Source organism: Maylandia zebra, linkage group LG8 (assembly GCF_041146795.1).
Source record: "Maylandia zebra isolate NMK-2024a linkage group LG8, Mzebra_GT3a, whole genome shotgun sequence".
NCBI classification, from domain to species: Eukaryota; Metazoa; Chordata; class Actinopteri; order Cichliformes; family Cichlidae; genus Maylandia; species Maylandia zebra.
Window position 1 is genome coordinate 7,814,418 of NC_135174.1, and position 22,873 is coordinate 7,837,290.

A 22,873-nucleotide genomic window follows, 5' to 3' on the forward strand; every position below is an offset into this window, starting at 1 on the left:
TGTAATTGTTACGCTGAAGCTAATTTTCGCTTCAGCCAATGAACGTACGTATGCAAGCGGATGTGGTTAGCTGGAGAATTCCACCAATCAAGACGAAGCGCCCTTCTTTTTAGAGGCAGGACTTTACCCTCTGAACGAAAGTTGGCACATGTCAATCACATGCAGCACTCGGTCGTGATTGGTCCGTCGCTATGAATGAGGTGGGTCTTAACGACACTCGCCGTGTAAGCTACTTGAAATTCCAATGCTAACCAACTTTAGCCAGCTTGCTAACGTGTAACTGAGCGACTGTGAAGAACTACATGTAAAGCGGTATAGCTGGATTTAAATACATAAATGATACACATCTCCAAAAGAGGTATATTGTAAAATTCGTCTTTATGCTTGCTACTGCGCGTGTCTCTGCTTCTGCAACCAGGACATGTCCAGTTAGCCAGAACGCAGCACTTGGTGGATAACGAACCCTGGCAGAGCTAGCCAGTCAGCCCGCTTGGACTGGGTCTGCTTTGAGGGATTTGAACAGGTTTCGTCGCTCAGTGGACAGTGAAGCCGGATGCTGTGACTACCATGAGTCCCGCAGGCTGCCCCCATGTCAACGGCTTCAAAGTGGACAACTGGAAGCAGAACCTGAGGGTCATTTATCAGTGTTTCGTGTGGAGTGGTTCAGCTGAGACCAGAAAACGCAAGGTAACGAGTGTTTAGTAGGGACCCTTAATGTACGACCGTGTATGCGTGTGTTTGTGTGCTGAGCTGCCGTCGTGTGCGTAGATAGTTCTCCGCCCTTCCACAACAACAGACGGTGAATGCCAAAGTACCGCTTTCCCCCTCAGCCAAATACTATCCAAGCTCAGAGACTTGTTCTAGTCTCAGTGTGGCGCTTAAATGCCACTCTGAGCACCTCACCACAGCTGCAGTGTCCTCAAACTGATGCAAACTACTAGCATGTCACCCAGTTAACCCCCTCGCCGCTGAACGTTAGCTTAGATCAAAGCTAGAGTCCGCATGATGGATCAGCAAGCTGATGATGTGCATGTGTTTGCACTGGCACTGCGCCTGCTGTGGCTCCACTTCCTCCCACCAGCAGACCGCAGGCCAGTGTTACACGGTGGTGTTTCCTCGCTTATTGGGGCACTGATGGCTCTGAAATCAGCCAAGTACTTCATATCTCTTGTCCTCATAAACCTATGATAACAGATATGCAGCATGGCCATGTTTGTTCAGCATTACAGGATCAACGAGGTTTAACAGGTAAAGCAACAGAATGTGTGTCTTCAGTTACGCTGCAAGAGGAAATATTATTTTTCTTCTCCTTTGTTTATTTTTTTTAATAATCATGCCATTACTTAGACATATAGCATGTTGTGTTTGCATTATCTGTGTGTATACTGCACTGGTAAGGTCCAGGAGACATGTATACAGAAATAAATGGTGCGTATGCAGATGGTATATGTACTGTATGGTCTCTTCCTGTGCCCCTGGAGGGCCAAAATCCCTTCTTATCATGAAATATGTGGGACACCTCTCCAATCAGACACATGCTTCTTATGGGGAAACTGTTACACCAGGGTTCTGCTCCACCTGTCATGCACTTGTTTTCTTTTTATCCAGCTGGAGAAGTCTGTTGACAGTCATAGATTAGATTTTCCAGTCTAGTTTCAGGTCCAAGACAGTCTTTAATTTGACCCTGAACAATATTTCAACCGCAAAGTTTATCCATACATTATTGTTATTCAGCAAGCATTGGTGTATTTTGGCTTGCTACTCACACTCTGCACCTACACTGGGTTGCTGCAGGGATGCAACAAAGGGAAAGGACAAGTATTGTGATTCCAGGGCCATTCAAAACAACAATGGCAAACAAATTGCATACATTTTGACAGTCAAGCAGCAACACTTGAAAGTGTTACCTGTGAAAAATACAACTCCTTAATCACCCGCTTGCCACTCTGTCGTCCATTACCTCTGGCGTCAGCCTCAGCGCTGTGTACATCAGACAGTCCACTGACCTTCAGATGTAGATTGAATACCGAGTATTGGTTCACCTTTAGAATTCAAACACTCAGTTCTTTGACTCACTTCACTGACAATCACACAAGTGTTTTATCTCATCTGAATTGCGCCAACATTGAATTCTATCAGTCTACTGCAGAGTAAAAGCGCATTTTCTCACCGCAATCCTAATGTGATCTTTTTACATTGTAATAAAACATTTAACATTTTATTTTCTGTATATTAAACATAGCCAAAGTTTCAAACAATGAGGTCAGCATATCCTCTGGTAGATCTTGTGTGTCAGAGGCTTCAGGCAGGTTTTTTTTCCCCTACACTTGTCTGTATGATGTCAGTAAGAGCAGATATTCCTAATATGGTCAGGCACACGGCTCTGGTTGTTAGCACAGAAGCTCCGCCCACCTACTCTTCAGCTCATCTGTTTATGAGGCGCAGCCAGTCAAATAACAGTGTGCTTGGGAGCGGGAGGATAGAGAACTAAAACGGATAATTTCAAACAGTGGAAGAACTCAGCAGCTCCACTTAGGCCCAGTAGGATTAAAAAAAAAAAAAAAAAGGATTATTTTGAACTGTGAAAAATGCAGACCCATTAGTACAGCACAGGATTGACAATAAGGACCAGGACATAGTCCTTTTTAACAGCCAGTATAGGCTGCTCAAGGGACCATAAAATAAGACCATGTTTTAAAATTGGTGAGTCACTACTAAACGTCAGAGCTTAGCAGATTTAGCAATATTTTCTGTCCTCCTAAGGCTGTCTTCTACTAGCTTGTGCCACTGCAACACAAAGTAGATTTAAAGTGAAAGAGGCCCTCTGAGTATGAAACCCGGAGCTGGTGGCAAAAATAAACAAGGTCAACAAAGTATTTGCCATTACGACAGTGACAGCTGTTGCTTTAAATTTAAGTTCAGCTTCATTTTTTTAGCCCTTTGTTTTGCTTTTTCTGTGTTGAACATTTACTCTTTCCACTAGTTTCAAGGGCACACACTCCAACAACAACCAAATCTTAGTATCAGACATATCAACAAATCAGATTTACCTGGGTGTTTTCAGTGGCACAGCTGATATTTATGCTGCAAGACTAAATGCTGCAAAATAGAGTGATGACTGTAAAACGGGTCCGTTATTTCTTAGTTTGCCTGGGACAAAGGAGGAAATAATTGATTAATCTTCATAAATAAATATCAGTCTGTTGTTTGGGATGGCAGGCTACCACAACTTTTCCCTAAATGAATGAGACAGGTGTCGCTGCATGGGCGCACAGTGTAATAATCTTCTCACTTTACACTTTTCTAACCAGCAACTTTACATCCCATTACCCTTTCCAGTTCTCCCCGCCTACTGGTAGCTCGTCTCTGACATCGCAGCATTTGGAGGAATATGACACAGTTGGAGCTTGGCTGTTCTTCGGGTGTTAGAAGAACCACAAGGCCTCTTAGTACACAGTGTTCTAAACCATAACTACTGTGCAGTGTATATGTGCTCAGGCTCTTACTGACAGTTTGGGATGTGGAGATGTAGAGCAGAGAAGATGACACAAATCCTACATGAATACAGCGTCCTTGGGGGACTAGCTAAACAGACGTGCACACTGTAACAATGACAGCCAAAAGAATGAGTGACGAAAGATTGTTGCATATTGATGGGTATTTTCATAATTCATGTGCTGTCCGAGCAGTTTTGCAAGGAGGGGTGTGTGTGTGTGTGTGTGTGTGTGTGTGTGTGTGTGTGTGTGTGTGTGTGTGTGTGACTGGAATAAGAATGTCTTTTTTTTTTTTTTTTTTTGTATCTGTGTCCCACATTTACACTCACAAGAGAAGCATGTTTTTAAATCATGAACAGCAGAGGTGGTACTCAATGAGGAATAAGCCCAGATGAAAAGTTTTTAATCTAGAGGGTTTTTAGGCTTTTATTTTGGTAATATGGATCTCAAAAAACACTGCATGAATCAAGCAAATGTGTGACATTTGTCAGAACCCTCATCCGTTTAGTAAGACAAGGTTGGTAACCTATGGTAACAACTATGAAGCTACTGCTTAGCTGTACAGTGTAAACTGAAATGGGTGGGAGGTAACTGTGTGACCTCTCTCTCATCCGTGTGATCACAGTGTGTACTCTGTGGTTTAAGTAGATTTCATACACTTAGATTTCATACACTGTCTACAATATCTAATAAGTCAACTTCAAATGATGTAAAGTTCTGTACAAACGCTGCCAGTATTTTAAATTTAGTTGCACACTGGGACTGTTGTCAGTCTACACAACTATGTATATTGATCTGGATAGATGTGGATAGAAACGGCACAAAACTCCAAGGCTGCTACTTACTACTTCTTACTTTCTTCCCCATTCTGAAGCTTTGTTCAGCAACTTCAGAGAGACATCTTTAGGCATGTAGAAATGTTCAGAGCGCTGAGTTGCTATCAAGCAAATGGCTAATTAGGTAACGATAACAAGCATTTTAGTTGTGTCTAATAAAGAGGCTTGTGAATGTGTTTCACACATATTGTAACTTTGCTTAAATTGTTCAACTTTTTGATTCAATTCTGTTTTATTCATACAGTGCCAAATTACAGTTACCTGTATTGTAAGGTAAAGCCCCCACAATAATGGAGGGAAAACTCCCAACAATGAGACGACCGCATATCAGCAAGCGCTTGGCAACAGTGGGAAGGAAAAACTGGCTTTTAAACAGGATGAAAGCTCCAGCAGAACCAGGCTCAGGGAGGGGTAGCTGTCTGGTTGGAGGTGACAGGAGATAACGATGGTAAAATAAACTAGAATCGGGCAGCTAGCTTACCTACAGCACTATGAACTATATGATGCCAGATGCCATGAGAATCTCTGCCTTTAGAGATGTTAGTGTTTACTCCTTTTTTCTTTTTGCAAAGCCACTCTAGTTGTTTCTTCTGATCTTTATGCAAAGCTAAGCTAACCTGATTATAGAGGAGGAACACAATAGTTTTGAGTTTTGTGAAGAAAAAGGTTTATTTCCTATAATGTGAAAATTTCATTTAAATAAAATCTACATGCAGTTTTAACTTCTCTTCATATTGGTTGTATTGTTTTATTTATTTATTTTTTTTACTTCTGTTGACATTGATAATTTAGGGTTTTAGACTTCTTGGTCATACACGTCAGGTAAAGACGGCATCATTTGCCACAATCCGTACATCTTCTAAATTGGGCACCAAACTGTACTGTCACTCTGCCTTTCCATTTTATGTATATTAGCTTACCAGTCTAGATCTCTAAGGTAGAGTTTCTATAAAATGCCACTGATATCAACCTGTCTCATGATTCCAGCTCTAATTTTCTTCTACATTTCCTCCTCTTGTCTTTGTGTCTGATGCTCTCCCATATATCATTCTCTACCCGCTTTCCTTTCTTTCCTGTCTTTGCTTATTTTCCCTGCACTCCTCTTCTTAGGCATTGCTCATTTCTTCCCACCTCCTTATATTCATGCTAGCTCATTGGCATGCCAGCTTGTCATCTGCATGCTTTTGAACTGTTGCTATCTACCCTCCATCCACGGTCACGCCGCCCTTCTTTTTTTCTTTCCATGACTGCCGAAAATAACGAATAAGAAACACAATTCATATTTAAGAGGTGCATTTTAGGCTTAGGTGAATTTTATCCTGATTCTGTACTTTAAGCCATATCGCATTAAAAAGCAGAATGCATCATGCTTTGTAGCTACATTAATGCCTTGTAGGTTTTTGAGCAGTGTTTGAGAAATGTTCCATTTACTTAATAGAAAACACAGAGTAGATGGGAAAAATAGCTTTTGACATCCAGAAGTGTAAACTGATGTGTTCACTGCAGCTGCTTAGAAATGCCAGGCTTGACGTCATGTACAGTAGATGACCTTGGCACGATGACGTGGTGCATTTAAATGAGCTCTTAAAGACTTTTCGTTGTTTTGTCTTAGATAAAGTCTTACAGTGATGCTGCTCACACTACTTGGTGTTCAGTTTTTCTGTTTGCAATGACCAGGCAGTCTTAGGCCCTTAGCTGAGAGACTAGTTGACGACCCCACTAGGGAAAAGTGGTTGCTGGAGGTTGCAAGGTAAATTGGTTGCAAAGCATTGTACAGTGCTGCACCAAAAATTTCTTTGTGATTGCCTTTTTGCCACTCGCAGATTCCCACAGTTGTCCATAGCTTGCATGGAAAATGCTGACTTGTTTACAAACACTCACCAAGTGCTTGCTGAGTCGTAATGAAACTATGAAAAGTGTAAAAATGGAGAAAAGTCAGCCATTAAGATGCCTCTGTTTCGGTATTGCATCACCCTCTTTCAAGTTTCACTCTCTCTGTGGTTAGTTAGCAGGATTTTGCAGTTTACAATTAGACCTCTCTCATGGATACTATGCAAATCTGCTTGTGGGGATGGTTTTGGATGGTTTTGTTTGTTTGTATCCATTGTTTGAGCTACAGAGGCTGAAGCATATTCATGTTTCTATGTTCTTTCTGATGTGTTCAAGTGGCAACGGGTGGACTCCAGGAAATTCAAGGTCTGTCTCGTAGTGCAGCGTAAAGCAAAAAATGTGAATGCTTTTGTAAATAAGAGATTTCAGGTTTTGATCTGAGCACATCTGTAACAAACAAATATATAAACACATGCTTTTATTTTGTCACTGAAATTTTCAACATGCGGTGCGCTAAAAGCAAAATTGCCATAGTTACGGGAAATCTGCATTGTAACCTACGGCATAACTGCAAACCCATCTGAACCCTACGCCGTAACCCGGCATGCACTTCACGAAAAATGTAGCTACACGGGTTGGCGCAGCCCACAAGTATCGTGATTGGCCAGTTCAGCTCCATCAAGTTTTTGAAGTTTTATAAAGTAACAATCATCATCTCAGGACAATGAATGATCATCATAGCAGCAACATAAGGAGTCACAAATGTAACAAATTCTTGGAGGGAGATTGCAGAAACTGTCAGACTGGATGTGAGGGAAGGCACAGAGGAGTAATATGTTTACACCCGTAAACAACTGACCACCACAAAGAGTGGAGACCCAGGTGGGGGAAAAGTCCCAGCAATTCATTTTTTTTCTATCAGCATGTAAAACACAGGGACTCATCCACAAGATGATTAACATGTAACACACATAAATGAGATCGGCCACTTACGTAGGTTATGTCATGGGTTCTACAAAGATTCATCCTTGAAGCTGTTTCAATTTTTATGATTTGTGTGGAGTACAAGTTTGAGAAGATTCATACAATCGTTTCATCTCTCTCTCTCTATTTCTGTCTCCCTCTCTCCCTGCTGTTCCTCCTCCCGCCCACCACCCCTCCCCCGTCTCTTTCAGGCCAAGTCATGTATCTGCCACATGTGCGGCGCCCACCTCAACAGACTCCACTCCTGCCTCTACTGCGTCTTCTTCGCCTGCTTTGCCAAAAAACACATCCACGAACATGCCAAGAGCAAAAGGCATAACCTAGGTATGACACACACAAACTCACGGTCCCATACTAAGCTTCCTCATTGTAACAAACATGGACAATATGCACACCCCAGCACAACACCATCGGGGCTAATTATACAGCCAGCGGCTAATGGAGGTATAGGCTAGTGCCACTGCATTGTAAACACCATGCATTTGTGTGTTTGAGACTATATTTATAAGCAGCTTTGGCCTTCTTATATTACTTATATTAATGCTTTTATTTCAGCTGTGACGCATCTGTGGTTTTTGTGAGGCATTCGGAGCCACAGGGGTGTGAGCTGTTACGCAAGCGAGTGCAACATAAATGCAATACTGCCTAAAAGACTTCATCTCAAGGGGCTTTGGAAAGTCACCTGTGTATTTTGGCCTCACGCAGCCTATTAGAGGGAAAGCATGCAGTATTGAACTTGCTAATGAATGGGCACTGAGGTCTGTCTTGGTGGCTGATTTAAAATTAAGCACATTTCCATTTTATTGGGTACACCTCCCTGCTCTCCAAAGCCTCTCTCAAAATCCCTGCAATCATTCAGCGGTGTGGGTATTTATAAGCAAGAACAATGAGATCTCTCTCAGCCTTGTTGTAGACAGGATTAATATTGCAGGTCAGTGAAGGTAACACAAAATATCACGAGCCATTGTTTTCAGTGATAATCTGTATATTTTTCTCCTTTTAAAATGACTGAGCAGGCTTTTATTTTGAGGAGCCAAAGCAAGCGCGCTGTATTTCTCACCACAGCTCGCACGGAGGCTGCTTAGTTGGCCTGGGCACACACAGTAAGAAAACGGGAAATTGTTGTATTTCAGTTCAATGAGTTATATATTTACAGGAAACAGACGCGATCTGGACAGCTCCAGATCTGAAGAAAGACGTGGGTGTTTGGTGAACAGTTGGTTGTTTTCGCCCAGTGCTTCGACTCCCACTGGGGAACACAGCCTGTGATAATCAAAACATTGCTCAAAAATTTAGCAATTTGGTCAATGATATTGCCCAAACTGTCAATATCAATATATTGAGAAAGCTGCTGGTAGTACCTGAACTCATATACTCAGATAGTATAAACAGCTGCTAAAGAATTCTGCTGTGTGCAGAAATCGCTGCTATTCACATCTAATTGGGTGAAAAATAAAAAGAAACACCACTGAGTACACTATCCTTCCTCCCTGAACTATGTGTCTTGCAGCAGGCCTGAGACTTTCTGTGAAAGTTTGATATGTTCTGAAACTCCCATTGGTGCTTGAGTTAAGTGGCGATTGGGGCCCTGTTCCAGAAATCAGATTTAACAAACTCTAAGTTCCAGAAAGGATGATCAGAGTTTGTTTAGTCACTCAGAGTAATGAAAGAACAGCATCGTCGATGGAGCTCTGATACCAAGAGTCACCATGGCAATGGGTAACTAACGATCAGAGCCTTCATTTAAACCCAGTGGACTGAGGAATATCATGCGAGCGCCGACTGTGACATTTATCTAAAAATGATAATAAGAAAGGGGAAAACGTGCCTTCCCCAGTTAAATAATAAACCCCAAGTTATTAAACCCAGAAACATTTACACCACATGTTACTGATTCAGTCTATTTCTACGTTGATTCTTCACCAGCTCTCTGACACTCACAAACTCGCAGACTCCCACGAGGGTCCGTCATCTGTTAGAACAAGTGCATGAAGGCTAGACGTCATGTTGAGCCTTTTTTGTGCACCATAACCCTGCACACAGGGTTCATAGCATTGTGATGCTGTTTACTGGGTTACACAGGGGTGTAATATAACTTATTCAGGACTCATGTATTTGAATTTGGGCTTAATGAAGTTGTTTCTAAAGCAAATGACAAATGAGAAGTTTGAGTGATCAGAAGTGATTCTGTACTCTATGGAAGTAGTGATCTCAGCTAGTGACAAGTACATGCTCCATAAAAACATCACAAAAGACTGAAACACAGTGCATTATGTACACATTCACACTGAGCATGCTAGCACTGGACCTGGTGTTAGCAGTGTACTATTAAAGCTGAGGGAGTGTAACTTTCATCGCAGGTGTGCAGATTTTTTTGTAAGTTGTGTCATCATGAGTATTGAACAGTTGTGTTGCACAAGGAAGGTTGGTGTTTTTTCAAATGGTTACTTGACTAGCACAGCAGTGCAACCACATCATCGGGATCATAGTTCCTGAATATCCTTAACAAGTCTTAAAAAGCACTGGGTGCTGTCATCTAAAAAGACGCTATTCATTGTTATGAAAATGTCTTTGATCATTTTATCAAGAGTGTTAAAATGAGCTTGGAAAGCAGCGTAATGTCTGCTGTCATTGTTCATGTTAGAATCAGGATAATTGCTGACATCCATCCTTTTTATTCTGCTTATCCAACTCATGCAAATTCCACAGAGAGAGACCTCAGTAACCAGTGGATTCAAACCCAAGACCTTCACTGTGCTGCCCATAATTGTTAACATCAGTTCAAAACAACAGAAAATAACTGCTCATATCTAGTTTTGTAGCTAGATGCTCACAGCAGACATGCTGCCTACTAGGTGGTAGATTAGCAGATTTGGATGCTAACAATCCACATTTGTTTAAATGGCTCAACCAATACCAAATAGTTTGGCTAAGAAAAGTCTTAAAACATAACCTGCCTCAAGCTGTAGGATCCAAGATGCCTCCTGCTAGTTTTACTGGTTAAATAATGTTTTTTCTAGACTGGAAATCCATCTTGATCTGCTGCTCTCTGACACTTACACAGTTGACATCAATTAATCGTCTCACTCCAGCAAAAATAGGCTGTGCTAAATGACAAAACTATGGAGGAGCACAAAGCTTTGAGACTCGGGATTATTGTGTTGCTAGAGTCGATCACACAGACATTTGTACAACCTTTTTATTGCCTTTGATATTACCGAAAGCATTAAAAAAGGGGCAACATTTAATTACACTGTAAACGGCGTATTATCTGCACCAAAAGGCATCATCCTGTTAGTGTGAAAGCGGCGACGCCAGCTCGACACCCAGTGTCTTTCATTTTTTATTCTCCACATAATGGAATTACGGCTGTTTTGAGCTGCAAGTGCGTTACACTGCAGCGTTGTGCAGGAGAGCGCCGCCGTAGCAGAGGCACCGAGGGTGTCGCTGACAAAAGGCTGGATTTGGCAGATGTTGGAGAATCTGTGCTCTGGTTTTTATCAAGCCTGCTTTGCTTTATCACTTGGCTCAGGAAGACCCCCTGCGGGGTGGGTGTCTGTGTCTGTGTGTGTGTGTGTGTGTGTGTGTGTGTGTGTGTGTGTGTGTGTGTGTGTGTGTGTGTGTGTGAGTGACGCTCTCAGCAGGTTGATGAGGAGGTAATTAAGTCGTTTTTAATACACCCTGTGGAATTAGCCTCCATTAAACCCGGCCCCTCCTCCTCACCCTCCTTCTTTCTGTTCCACCTTCTGTTTTGCCTTTGCATCTCTTTCATCTGCTCATTTTACGGACGTCCACCGTTCTCTTTGCCTCCTCATGTCGGACTCCTCCCGCTCTCTCACCACTGTCCTCTTCTCTTTCTGCCCTCTTCTTGTTCCCATGGTTACCCGATGACCCTTTTGATATTCCGAATTGTTCAAGGATTTCATTTAATTTCACTTGGCACCGTTACAACCCCACCCCCCCTTCAGTCTGTCAAATTTTCTTCCTTCACTTTTATATTTGCCTTTGCTTTTCCTCACCTCCCTCCATTCTTTCCTCTGTACCTGCAGAAGATGACAGCCAAGAGAGAGGCCGTCAGGCAGGTTGTTATGGCAACAGCAAACAGGTTGCCGCAGGGTACAGAGCAGGTGAGGAGAGAGAGGTAAGACGGAGTGGAAGCACTGTTTTGGGCCGTGAGTGAGCATTTAAGTGAGTCTGCGATGGTGGGAAATTACCCAGAAAGGCGGCGTCCTCACCTTTTGACTTCCCATTGCTCTCTCTATCGTTTCTGGCTGCTGTGAACACATGGCTGATCTGTCAGCAGATGAACCCTGCTGCCTGCCGTCGCAGCGTGACATAAATAGAATAAAACTGAGAGGTGAAGCAGTTAGCCTTTTACACAGTTTGCAGCAACACGCAACCCTTTACAGTCTCGTGAGTGTCCCTGCATTTGAATAAAATGCCGTCTTCTTCTTTTCTTTGTGTCTGTCCAGCTATCGACCTGCTGTACGGGGGAATTTACTGCTTTATGTGCCAAGACTACATTTACGACAAAGAGATGGAACAGATCGCCAAAGAGGAACAAAGGAAGGCCTGGAAGATGCAAGGTACAGCAACTTTAAACAACGCACCAAGTGACTTTGACCTCAGTGGGACATTTCTACACCAGAGCTCACCAAGCAATGGCACTTCTGTGCTCAATCACTGCATTTTGAGATGGCAATATTAAAATCCACACTGCGCTGCAAATTCTTTAAACTCCTGGTCTTCATTATCCAGCTTATTAACCTGATTAGATATAAATTAGCATTTTGCAGTTAAAAGTTTTTATAGAGTTCAGTTTTGATGTGCTAATATTCATATGAATGATAATGCTGTATTGCAACATTGTTTCTAATCCTCTGTAAATGTGGATTTTTATAGAGCAGCCGCAGTGGGTTCATGCATATGTAGCAGTGGTCAAATGTGTTTATGGCAGCCCTCTAAGCTTGAACAGAAAGATTCAAGTCTTCAACCTTTAACGGCAAGTGTATTTTGTGAGTGTTTGAGAATTAATCAGTGTGATTTTTATTTATTTTCCCCCCCGAAAAACCCAAATAGACAACACAAAAATGCAGAAAGTAGCAAAAATGATAGAAATTTTAACTGATATATGCAAATGCATATTTAATGTCTTTCTTTCTCATTTGTAAGAAGCTTCAGTAACCACGCCAGTTTCAAAATTATTATTTCATGGTTCAGGCTACACAGGTTTGTGTGTCCGTGTAAATGTGTTCCAGGTATCGGGGAAAAGTACTCGACGTGGGAGCCGACGAAGAGGGAGCTGGAGCTGCTGCGTCACAACCCCAAAAGAAGGAGGATCACCTCCAACTGTACAATTGGTTAGTCTCTCTCTCTCTCTCTCTCACACACACGCACATTGACATCACATCAAAGATGAAGCAACACCATCATCCATCATGTTTTCACACGTACTCTGCAGCCCGGATCTTGTGAGAATGTCTGACACACTTTGGACATCAGCCGCTCTTTAACCTGCCAGCTTCTTACTGCAAAGCCTGTGTGATGGCAGCTGGCCCGTGTGCTAATTGCAGAGCTAACTTTCTGCTTTACCCATTCCTTTAATAATATGAAAAGCTACCAGTCACAGGCACAGGGTGATGCAGAGAGGAGATATTATTTGTTGTAGTGATGATGAATATTGGAGTGAGGCAGTGGTGGGACCTTCAGTATGTCGGAGTGAGGAGAGCTGGCATACGTTTAACACCTTGCAGCAGCCTGCAGGGACGTGCTCCAGCGCCAGCAACATCCCTGGCTCTGTCTAAGACGAGGGGAATTACAGGGCTGGCTGCTCATCCATGAAAAACACTACAGCCTTCTTTCTTTTCTGCTTCCTGTCTTTCCTTCCACCTTTTCTCCTTCCTCCTCCTTTCTCTCTCTCTCTCCCACCTCTTTTGTTTTTTTTAATATATGTGGTTGGTTCTGCTTTAATCAGGCAATGGTTTCCCCTGTATGCAGTCCACTAGTGCCTTGGAGACATTGCTGTGTGTGTGTGTGTGTGTGTGTGTGTGTGTGTATAACAGCATTGCAGCCTAGCTGCCACACTGCAGCAGCCACGAAGCCTCTTTTTCTGTTTATCCTGTCCACACACTTTTGTTTCCTTGAACTGCGTTTATGTCTGTTTTCCTTTGCTGTCCCTCTTCCACCTGCAGGCCTGCGCGGGCTGATAAATCTGGGCAACACGTGTTTTATGAACTGCATCGTCCAGGCACTGACACACACCCCACTGCTGCGAGACTTCTTCCTCTCGGACCGGCACAAATGCGAGATGCAGAGCAACTCCTGCTTGGTGTGCGAGATGTCGCAACTGTTCCAGGAGGTACTGCGTCTTTGATTTTATTTTAGTAGTTTAGAGAGGACAAGGCGATGATTCAGAAAGTGTCATTTGAAAACACAAACTCCTCCCACCCCCTTACCGCAGTTCTACTCAGGCCACCGCTCACCTCACATCCCGTTCCGCCTCCTCCACCTCGTGTGGACCCACGCCCGTCACCTGGCTGGCTACGAGCAGCAGGATGCCCACGAGTTCCTCATCGCAGCGCTGGACGTCCTGCACAGACACTGCAAAGGTCAGACGCACAGAGACGATATCATAAACAAGCTGAGACGACCATCAAAGCTGAGACATGTGACTTTCAGTCAGACATGTTTGACACGGAGAGTTAAGAGGCTGAAAACACATGAGAGGCAGTATTGATTCTTTTGGATCTCTTGTCAGTTTATAAGCACAGTGGGGATTTATGAAGTTACACGGTAAGGCTTTTAGTGACAGTGTGCTTTAATGTGTGTGTGTGTGTGTGTGTGTGTGTGTGTGTGTGTGTGTGTGTGTGTGTGTGTGTGTGTGTGTGTGTGTGTGTGTGTGTGTGTGTGTGTGTGTGTGTGTGTGTGTGTGTGTGTGTGTGTGTGTGTGTGTGTGCGTGTTTTCTTTGTGTCCCTACAGATGACAATGGGAAGAAGGCAAACAACCCGAACCACTGTAACTGCATCATTGACCAAATCTTCACAGGGGGCCTGCAGTCTGACGTCACCTGTCAAGCCTGCCAGTAAGTGTGTGTGTGTCTGTGAGAATGTAAGTTTGTGTGCAGGGAAAAAAACAACTTAAAACTCTACTGATGCCTCACTAGAGTCTGTATAAAGAGATTAAAGTGTACAGTTCCATCATGAAGACACAAAACAGCCACCAAACAGGCCTCACTTGTCTGCATGAGAATGTCTAATGGCCTGCCTCGAGGTGACCCTCCTCCCCCTCCCTCCCTAATGCCTCCGTTCTCCTCTATCATTCACATACTGCACCATCAATCACACACTTGGTGAACTGCTACACTGCAGCAACAGGAACAGCCTTTCATGGCATGTAAAGTTGATCTCTAGCTCCACCTGGTGGTTTGTGGAGGCTGTTGAAGCTCTGAGTGGACTAGCCCGCCTTTTTTATTTATTTATTTTTTAAACTGATCTGTTATGTGATTAGCTCCTATTTCCATATAAGAGATATTTTCACACACTGGGGCATTTTTGCCTTTATTTGGCGTGGCTGAAGTGACGAGTAGACGGGAGAGAGCAGGGGACACGCTGCAGAGGCCACGGGTCAGACTTGAACCCAGGCAGCGGCATTTCTGGGTCACTGCACTAAGTGTAGCAGTTTGTTTGTTACTGTCAGAAGAAGTTTTAAGCTTATTGTCAAGTCATGCTTAGCTGAGGAACACAGCTGGTGCCTCTCCAGTGGAAAAAAGAAATCAGCAGTAAATACAGTGAGCCACAATTTTGTGATTCCATCCATCCGTTTTCTTCCACTTATCTGGGGCCGGGTCACAGAGGCAGCTGCCTGAGCAGAGAATGCCTAACCTCCCTGCAGCTTATCCAGGAGAACACCTGGGTTTTTCCAGGTGGGCTGGTGTAGTTGTAATCACTCCTGGGTCTGCCCTGTGTCCCCTGTAGTGCATGCCCAGGACACCTCACCCAGGAGGCATCCTTGCAAGATGTCTAAACCACCTTAACTGGCTCCTTTAGATGTTGTAAGTGGCAGTTCTACTCCAGACATCTCCAGTCTGTCTGTCAGTCTCCTGCTTCCCTCTCCCCATTACTCGTGAACAAGACCTTGAGATGCCTAATCGCCTCCGCATGGGGCGCAACTTACCCCTGACCCGGAGTGGCCACGAGATCCTTTTCCAGCTTAGGACTATGGCCTCAGACTTGAAGTTGCTGATTCTCATTCCCACTGCTTCCCACTCCAGTGTGAGCTGGCCATCACCTGACCAAGTCAACAGGACCACATCTGAAAAGATCAGAGATGAGATCCTGCAGCCACTAAAGTGGAAGCCTTTTGCCATTTTAAATCCATCCCTATAAAATTTGACTAACTAAAAGATGCTGTAGAGGAATGCGGTCCTCTTTTTCTTTTTGTGGCAGCTCTGGAGAAAGTCAGAAATTTCTGCTTTGACCAACCATAACCAGACTGTTGCCAGTCAGCGACACTATTCAGAGCTTTCATCTTCATGGTGAGGAAGACTGCTGGATTAGGCTAGAGTGCAGCCATCGAATTTGATTAAAGCTCATGTCAGAACCAGTGACATGGCTTTGAAAGAGCCCTTGTTCTGATGACACTGGCGGCTTTGTGGAGATTCATGGCACCAGGAAGTGGAATTATTAGAGCAAAGAGATGGAGCTAAATTTGACAGAAAGCCGGCGCTGCAGTGATACATCTTGTAATTGTGCTATGGCCCTTGGCTTAACAAGAACACTATGCATTACAGAGAAAGTAGGCAGAACAATAGATGATTTAGTGGAGCTGTTAGAGAGATAACGGGGGTGCAGTTTGGAAAATGGATATTAACTGAGCAGTGTTTGTGTTTGTGTTGCAGCTCTGAGCAACAAACTGCTGCGTTATAATCCAGCTGTTCCAAATGACTGAAGATACAAACACAGTCACAAATATACCACGAACCAGTAGGATCTGCTTTATGTCCTTAAGAATGAACACACAGTGTTACCAATTAATGTTCAGCTGCAAAAAACTGATAAATAGACCACCAGTGGAATTCTTTGGCTTTCATTTGTTTGAATGTTGCTTTATTTTTATCTTAAATTCACCTCCTTTCAACACAGTGGTGTACTTTTTCCAGTCAACTGTTTTTTTTTTAAACTGCATATTTACACATAAATAGTGTTCATGTGAGTTAAAGCCTTTTTTAAAATTCATAACCCTTTTCTCTGTGTGATGTCAGTAAGAACAGATAACCTTAATATGGTTGTCAGTAACAGTGGCTCCGCCCACCTGCTGTTTGCACCTCCTGTATTTTTGCAAGAAAATAAATGATCCTTTAAAGCAAACTGTGAAAAAAATGAGTTGACATGAAGTGATAATGAGCTTGTGCTGATGTTTCTAATAAAGAAGGGGAAGAAAGTGAGATTCTGGGTTCATCCCGTTCTCATAGCTGGTCATAAAATGACTCGGAGGTAAAATGGTTCTGTTTTACCATTTCTGGATCATTGTACATTGGGTATGATAATGATTATTTTGAGCTGTGACTTCTCAAGAGTAACACTTGACCGTGTCACGTGACATCCTGGCATCTGTTTGGTTCCCAGTGGTGTTTCAACAACTATAGACCCATTTTGGGACATCAGCCTGGACCTGCCAGGCTCTTCCACACCATTCTGGCCCCTCAGCCCCGGAGGAGATGGATCAGCACTTAACGGAGAGAGTCACACCACTGGAGCCACAGCACTGACGGACTGTCTGCGCAGGTAACTCGCATATGAAGAATAGATCAGAGAGACATGATCTGAAACGTCAGGATTGAGCTGTAGTCATCAGCATTAAAAGATAAACAGGTGGGGAGTTTTTGTCTGTTTTGTGGTTGTAAAATGAAAAGAATAATTTCAGCGTTTTAATCAGAACAATCCTACATGCTCTGCAAACTCAGAGACCCACCCTTTAGCCTCATCCCAGAATCATCATGAGCGTCACATAAAACTGTTCCTACCCTTCCTGACAGGGGAAGCAGCAGCACAAGTCCCTGGTACCAAATCTCACCCTCTGTTGTCCAGGTTCACCAGACCAGAACACCTCGGGAGCAGCGCAAAGATCAAGTGCAGCGGCTGCCATAGTTACCAGGAGTCTACCAAGCAACTGACGATGAAGAAGCTGCCCATCGTGGCGTGCTTTCACCTCAAAGTAAGAGAGGTTACATTTGACGGCTAATGAAGGGGGATATTTATTACCTGTTCTAACTCGTGGATATGTGCGTGTGCTCGCAGAGGTTTGAGCATTCGGCCAAACTGCGGCGGAAGATCACTACTTATGTCTCCTTTCCTCTGGAGCTGGACATGACCCCGTTCATGGCCTCTAGGTGAGCACAATCTAAAAGAAGGGTGGAAGCTGTCAAAGAAAACCCAGTAAGGTGCATAAAAACTAGAAGCTGCTGTGTGCATGCTAGGCCTCAATCACAGTAACAACTGTGTTTATATGGACTTGTGTGCGTCCAGTGTCTTTTCTTTTTTTAAAAATAGATTTTTGGTCATAAACTGATTTTTGGCATTAATGAGCACAACCGTAAAGACTGATCATTGCAGCAGAGTCTGGATGACGCCTGCATTTCCTAACTCATCAGTCAGCTGGAAAAATATGGTGGCCGTGTTTTATTTCAGAGTACATTACTATGTGCTCATATCTAAATATGTTTACATCCTTACTGTGCAAACGTGTATGTGTACTGTATATAACACTCAAAAAAATGAAAAGAACACTTTGAAAACACATCAGATCTCATTGTGGGGGAAAAAAATCATGCTCGATATCTGTACTGGTGTGTGTGCTGGGAACTAAAGGATACCACATCACTTGATGGAAATGAAAATTATCAACCTACAATGGGGTGAATTCAAAGAAACCCCCAAAATCAGGAGGAACCCAGGACCCACTGTACCAGGGTAGGGTCTGAGAGTGGATCCAAGGATTTCATCCTGATACCTAATATCAGGGTGTCTTTGCCTAGTCTTTAGAGATCTGTGAGTCCTTTCATGGATGTCCCTCCCCAGACACCACAGATCCATCACCAAACCGTTACAGGCAGCATAATGTTCTCCATGGCTTCTCCATACTCTTTCACGTCTGTAACGTGTTCAGAGGGAACCTGCTCTCATCTGTGAAAAGCACAGAGCATCAGTGGTGGATCTGCCAGTTTTGGTATTATGAGGCAAATGCCAGTCAGGATCCACAGTGCCAGGCAGTCGGGAACTCAGGCCACCTTCATGAAGTCTGTTTGGTCAGAGACATTCACACCAGTGTCCTGCTGGAGCTCTGGCAGGTGCTCATCCTGTTCCTCCTTCCACAAAAGGAGCAGATACCAGACTTGCTAATGGGTTAAGGACCTTCTACAGCAGTTTCCCAACCACTGTGTGCCATTAGAAATGATCAGGTGTGCCGTGGAAGATTATCTGGTTCCACCTGATTAGTAGTCTCAGCGGCTTGAGTAACGAGCAGAACGATTACATTCTCTTCTATTCTCTTCCACTTCGTACTCTAAGTTGCCAACTGCCAGTAAAATAGAAGAAGTTACATAATAGTCATGCTGACCTCTGTCCTGGAGAAAACTTTTTTGACATTAGACAAAAATGTGAAATATGTGCCGTGGTTCCAAAAGGTTGGGAAACGCTGCTCTACAGCACTGTCGAGCTCTCCTACAGTAACTGCCTGCTTCCTGGAATCTCCTCCATGCTCCTGAGACTGTGCCGGAAGACACCGCAAACCTTCTGGCAACAGCACATATTGATGTTTAAATACCTGTGCAACCTGTTTAGGGTCCAGGTATCGCCTCGTGCTCTCAATAGTGACACTGATCCGAGCCAAAACTAGTGGGGGGAAAAAACAAGCCAGAAAAAATGTGAGAGGCCTGTAGAACTATTTTTGTTTTGGGGACTCAAGTGGATCTTTCATTAATTTTATTAACAACAAAGCAGCTGACACTGAATAACAATGTCCTCTGCTACTTAACTGACCAGATATTTCACTGGCTTGATGCTATAATCTGATCGAAAAGTGTTCTTTTCATTTCTTTGAGCAGTCACAGTCGCTTTTGCAGTGAATGTTAATTTGTGTAATACATCCGAGGAAACTATTCTGCTTGAAAGAACAACAGTTGGTATGTCGTTACTGAGTCTCTGCCGCGTGTTTCAGTAAAGAAAGCCGGATGAATGGGCAGTACCAGCAGACCGTGGATCCCTTCAACAACGACAACAAGTAAGCAAAGCGACACGTTTGCAGCATCGATTCCACAATAATCCAAAAGGACCAAACGTATATTCTCATCCTTCTGTCACCTGACACAGTGAGCCTCGTGGAAACACACCTGACAGGTGCAGCAGGGCTTCATGAAGCGCATGTTTATAGAAATGTGCTGTTTTTAATCATCACAAACTGTCTGCTTGACTGCTTCTTCTTGTCACTGGTCTCACAGCTACATTCATTTCACTGGGTAGAATCCACTACCTCATTTGTTTGCATGGAAATTAGCCCAACAAAGTAGGAATTATGAATTTGCAAAACTACCTGTCATAACAGCTAAGCTGATTATCTGTTAGCTTCCAGTGTCTGGAAAAGCCATTTACAATGCTGCAGTATAATAACAGTCCTTGTACAAAAACATGGTGAACTGGGAACAATAACTTTTAGTGATCCAGGCACAACATACTGAATCAATAATTGTATAATGTCCCAGTAAACAGGAAGAGCATTACCTCCAGTGAATGATCAAAATATTGGGATAGTCGAGGAAAATTGGTAATGTGGTAATCAGCAGCTACAGAACGACACGCTGATGCTGCTGCTGTCCTAAAAAACACCACAGGCAGGCTTCAGCTTTCTCCCAGCCAGTTATAAGTGAAACCTGAATTTTTTTTGAACAACAGGAAAAGGAAGCTTGATGAATATTGAGAGCACATTTCTAATCACGTGAGAGCGAGATGAATTTGTTTGTGCAGTCACTGTTGTAGTCCTGGCTAAACTCACAAAACAGCTGAAGAAATGGTGTGTAGGAAGGAATAATAATAATAATAAATTTTATTTATGAGCGCCTTTCAAGTCACCCAAGGACACTTTACAATAGGATAAAACACTTAGTAAAACAATGGCAGAATAAGAACAATAAAATAAAAGCACAAGATAAAATAAACAAACAGTGGATTCACAGTGAATATGCAGATTTGAACAGATGAGTTTTGAGTTGGGATTTAAACTGGGGGAGAGAACCAATATTTCTTATTTCAGGGGGCAGAGAGTTCCACAGCCTGGGAGCAGAGCAGGAAGTCATTATGAACTGAGTAAAAGCCAAACTGCAGCTTGTTCTGCTCTCTTCCTGTCGCAGGTACAGCTTGTTTGCAGTGGTGAACCACCAGGGGACACTAGAGAGCGGTCATTACACCACTTTCATCCGACAGCACAAGGACCAGTGGTTCAAATGTGACGATGCAATTATCACCAAGGCTAGCATCAAGGATGTCCTGGATAGTGAAGGGTGAGAACGTCAAAGAGCTTGAGACACATTTTTGCTTTTGTGTTTCTGCTGCTGACTGACCTCGTGGTGCTTTCATCTCCTCAGGTACCTTCTGTTTTACCACAAACAGTTCCTGGAGTACGAATAAGACCCTGCATCAGCACGGCCTGCAGGATGAGCTGAGGGACGACGCAAGGATTTGTTTGTAACAGAGTGATGAGAAAGGCAAAGAAACACGTTGTCATTGGCAAGTCCCACCCTTACTACACACCAGTCTAGTTACTCTGTGTGACATGAAAGAAGGACACTGTCTGCTGTGCAGGAGAAATCCAACAAATCTGACTGGATGGGCCCTAAAGGAACTTTATGTACTTGAATTCAGGGGATGAAGAAGAAAGCAGCAAGTCCGTGTACAAGTCTGCTAAAGAAAAAAAAAGAAGAAGAAAAGAAAAGGAGTGCAGAGTCCTTCTACATTTTTGTTCTCTTATCAGACACAAATGCAAGAGAAGCTTCACTTGATCACAAATGCTGTCCTTCACCAATGTCTTGCTACATGCTTCTTGCACAGCTGCATATGTAGGGGAAGAAGCAGAGCAACAGCTTTACACAGAGCTACAAGGCTCTGTTGTGATATTGTTCTTTCCCCCTCTCTTCAAGGCAATCTTCCGGACACAAGCGCACTTGTCTAACACAGCTACGCTCCTCCAAAAGACCAAATATTTCAAGGGTGGAAGTTGTCTTCGTATGCTTTTTTTTTTTTTTTCCAGAGTGCAGCTACTGGGGAAGGGAAAAAAGACGTTAATCATAGTATTGTGTCTGAAGTTTATTCCATTTTTATTACTTGCGAGCTTGTAGTTATCGCTCAGAAACCATTTTCCCTGCGAAGGACATGAAGGATCTGTTATTTTCTGCCTGTCTCCTCGTCAAAAATGGGGAAATAGACAACACAGTAAATATATTTTTATACATACTGCAATTTAAAAACATTTGTTTGCAGTTTTGCGTTCTCCCTGGACTCTCACGTTGTTCATCTGCGTTACATTGTGCTGTCAATCTCATATATATCATTTTTTTTTGTACACATGACTTTCATGACACTGCTGCTATAGGCTGCTTCTTTTTTTTGTTTTTGATTTCAGTCGTGTTCTCCACATTAATGGAACATTGTAATGATGCTGTTTCAGGTAAATGGCAAAAGAAAGAAAGTAAACAAAAAAGGAGGAGAGTCTGTACAGTGGGTCACAGGCTCAGTCCTGCAGTGTTAACTGTCGGCCGCATGTTGCTCTAATTCAGTGTGTTTATATGTGTGTGAATGTGTGCACGTGAATATGCTCGAGAAAGAGGAGGATTAAAAAAAGAAGCAAAAGAAATCCATTAAAAAAACCTCAGCTTAGGTGCGTTTATATAAAATGTGTTATTGAGTGTAAAGAGACAAAAAAAGAGCGCGTATGTGTCCTGTTTGTATGCACGTGTGTCGTGCGCGTGCGTATGTAGCGTATGTTCATGTACTGAATCAGTACTTGCATTTAGCATGCCGTCTGAGCTGGGTATCACAGTTTGATAGGATTTTTTTTTTTTGTTCCACATGTTGATGACGTGTGTAAAAGTATATATGTACAGTTTGTATGTAGAAACAAAATGGTGAAACCTCAAAGTTGATTTGTTCTTCTATATTGCTGGATCCAGCCACGGGGTCATAATCAGAAAAAAAAAAAAAAAAATTAAATATCTTGAGCCAGTCAGTCATTCCACAAAAACACATGTAACTGCTGCAAGAACTGGACACAGTGATGGAAAGACACTCAAATAAAGAAGAATCTATATCTGTAAAATCTTTGTGTGTTGCTTTTTGTCACTAATTATGTAAGATTATATTTATGTTTATTTTATTGTTTGTGTTGCTATATTTTAATGTTATATTGCTGATTGAAGGGTTTGAAAACTACTGTAAAAGATTCATGGTGACAACTAACATCAGCCCAAACACCTCATGCCAACTGTCAAGCAAGCAAGCACGGTGCTGGAGTGGTCATGCTTTTGGCTAGCTTTGCAACCACAGGACCCTACTGTGCATTCACTGAGTCAACTGTAAGTTTAAACGTTAGCTCGTCTGTGAAAACGGATAAAGCTATGTCCAAATTGGGTCATGCAACACGGAAGTGACAGAATGGCTGAAAAAGTTAAGAATCAAGGTGTTGCA

At 43.0% G+C, this 22,873-nt stretch overlaps 1 protein-coding gene across 4 annotated transcripts; it reads left to right on the forward strand.

The window, feature by feature from the left end:
• Window positions 1–12: 12 nt before the first annotated feature.
• On the forward strand, window positions 13–22,505 carry usp22 (ubiquitin specific peptidase 22). Of its 4 annotated transcripts, none has more exons than XM_076887251.1 (14): window positions 13–200; window positions 419–687; window positions 7,336–7,468; window positions 11,617–11,730; window positions 12,403–12,504; window positions 13,336–13,502; window positions 13,605–13,752; window positions 14,124–14,226; window positions 16,769–16,927; window positions 17,231–17,357; window positions 17,441–17,532; window positions 19,359–19,421; window positions 20,545–20,694; window positions 20,779–22,505. In XM_076887251.1, the coding sequence occupies exons 2-14, from the start codon at window positions 568–570 to the stop codon at window positions 20,819–20,821; spliced, it is 1,521 nt and encodes a 506-aa protein (XP_076743366.1). In that variant the 5' UTR covers window positions 13–200; window positions 419–567; the 3' UTR covers window positions 20,822–22,505. The 4 variants fall into 4 exon arrangements, with proteins under 4 accessions (XP_076743366.1, XP_076743364.1, XP_076743365.1 ...); XM_076887250.1 differs by lacking the exon at window positions 13–200 and adding an exon at window positions 214–312; XM_076887252.1 differs by lacking the exon at window positions 13–200 and adding an exon at window positions 226–304.
• The last annotated feature ends 368 nt before the right edge of the window (window positions 22,506–22,873 follow it).

Coding starts and splice junctions, on each gene's coding strand:
- usp22 (XM_076887251.1), top strand. CDS start 568: ATGAGTCCCGCAGGCTGCCCCCATGTCAACGGCTTCAAAGTGGACAAC. Junction 7,469..11,616: donor GAGCAAAAGGCATAACCTAG/GTATGACACACA, acceptor GTGTCTGTCCAG/CTATCGACCTGCTGTACGGG. Junction 13,503..13,604: donor TGTCGCAACTGTTCCAGGAG/GTACTGCGTCTT, acceptor CCCTTACCGCAG/TTCTACTCAGGCCACCGCTC.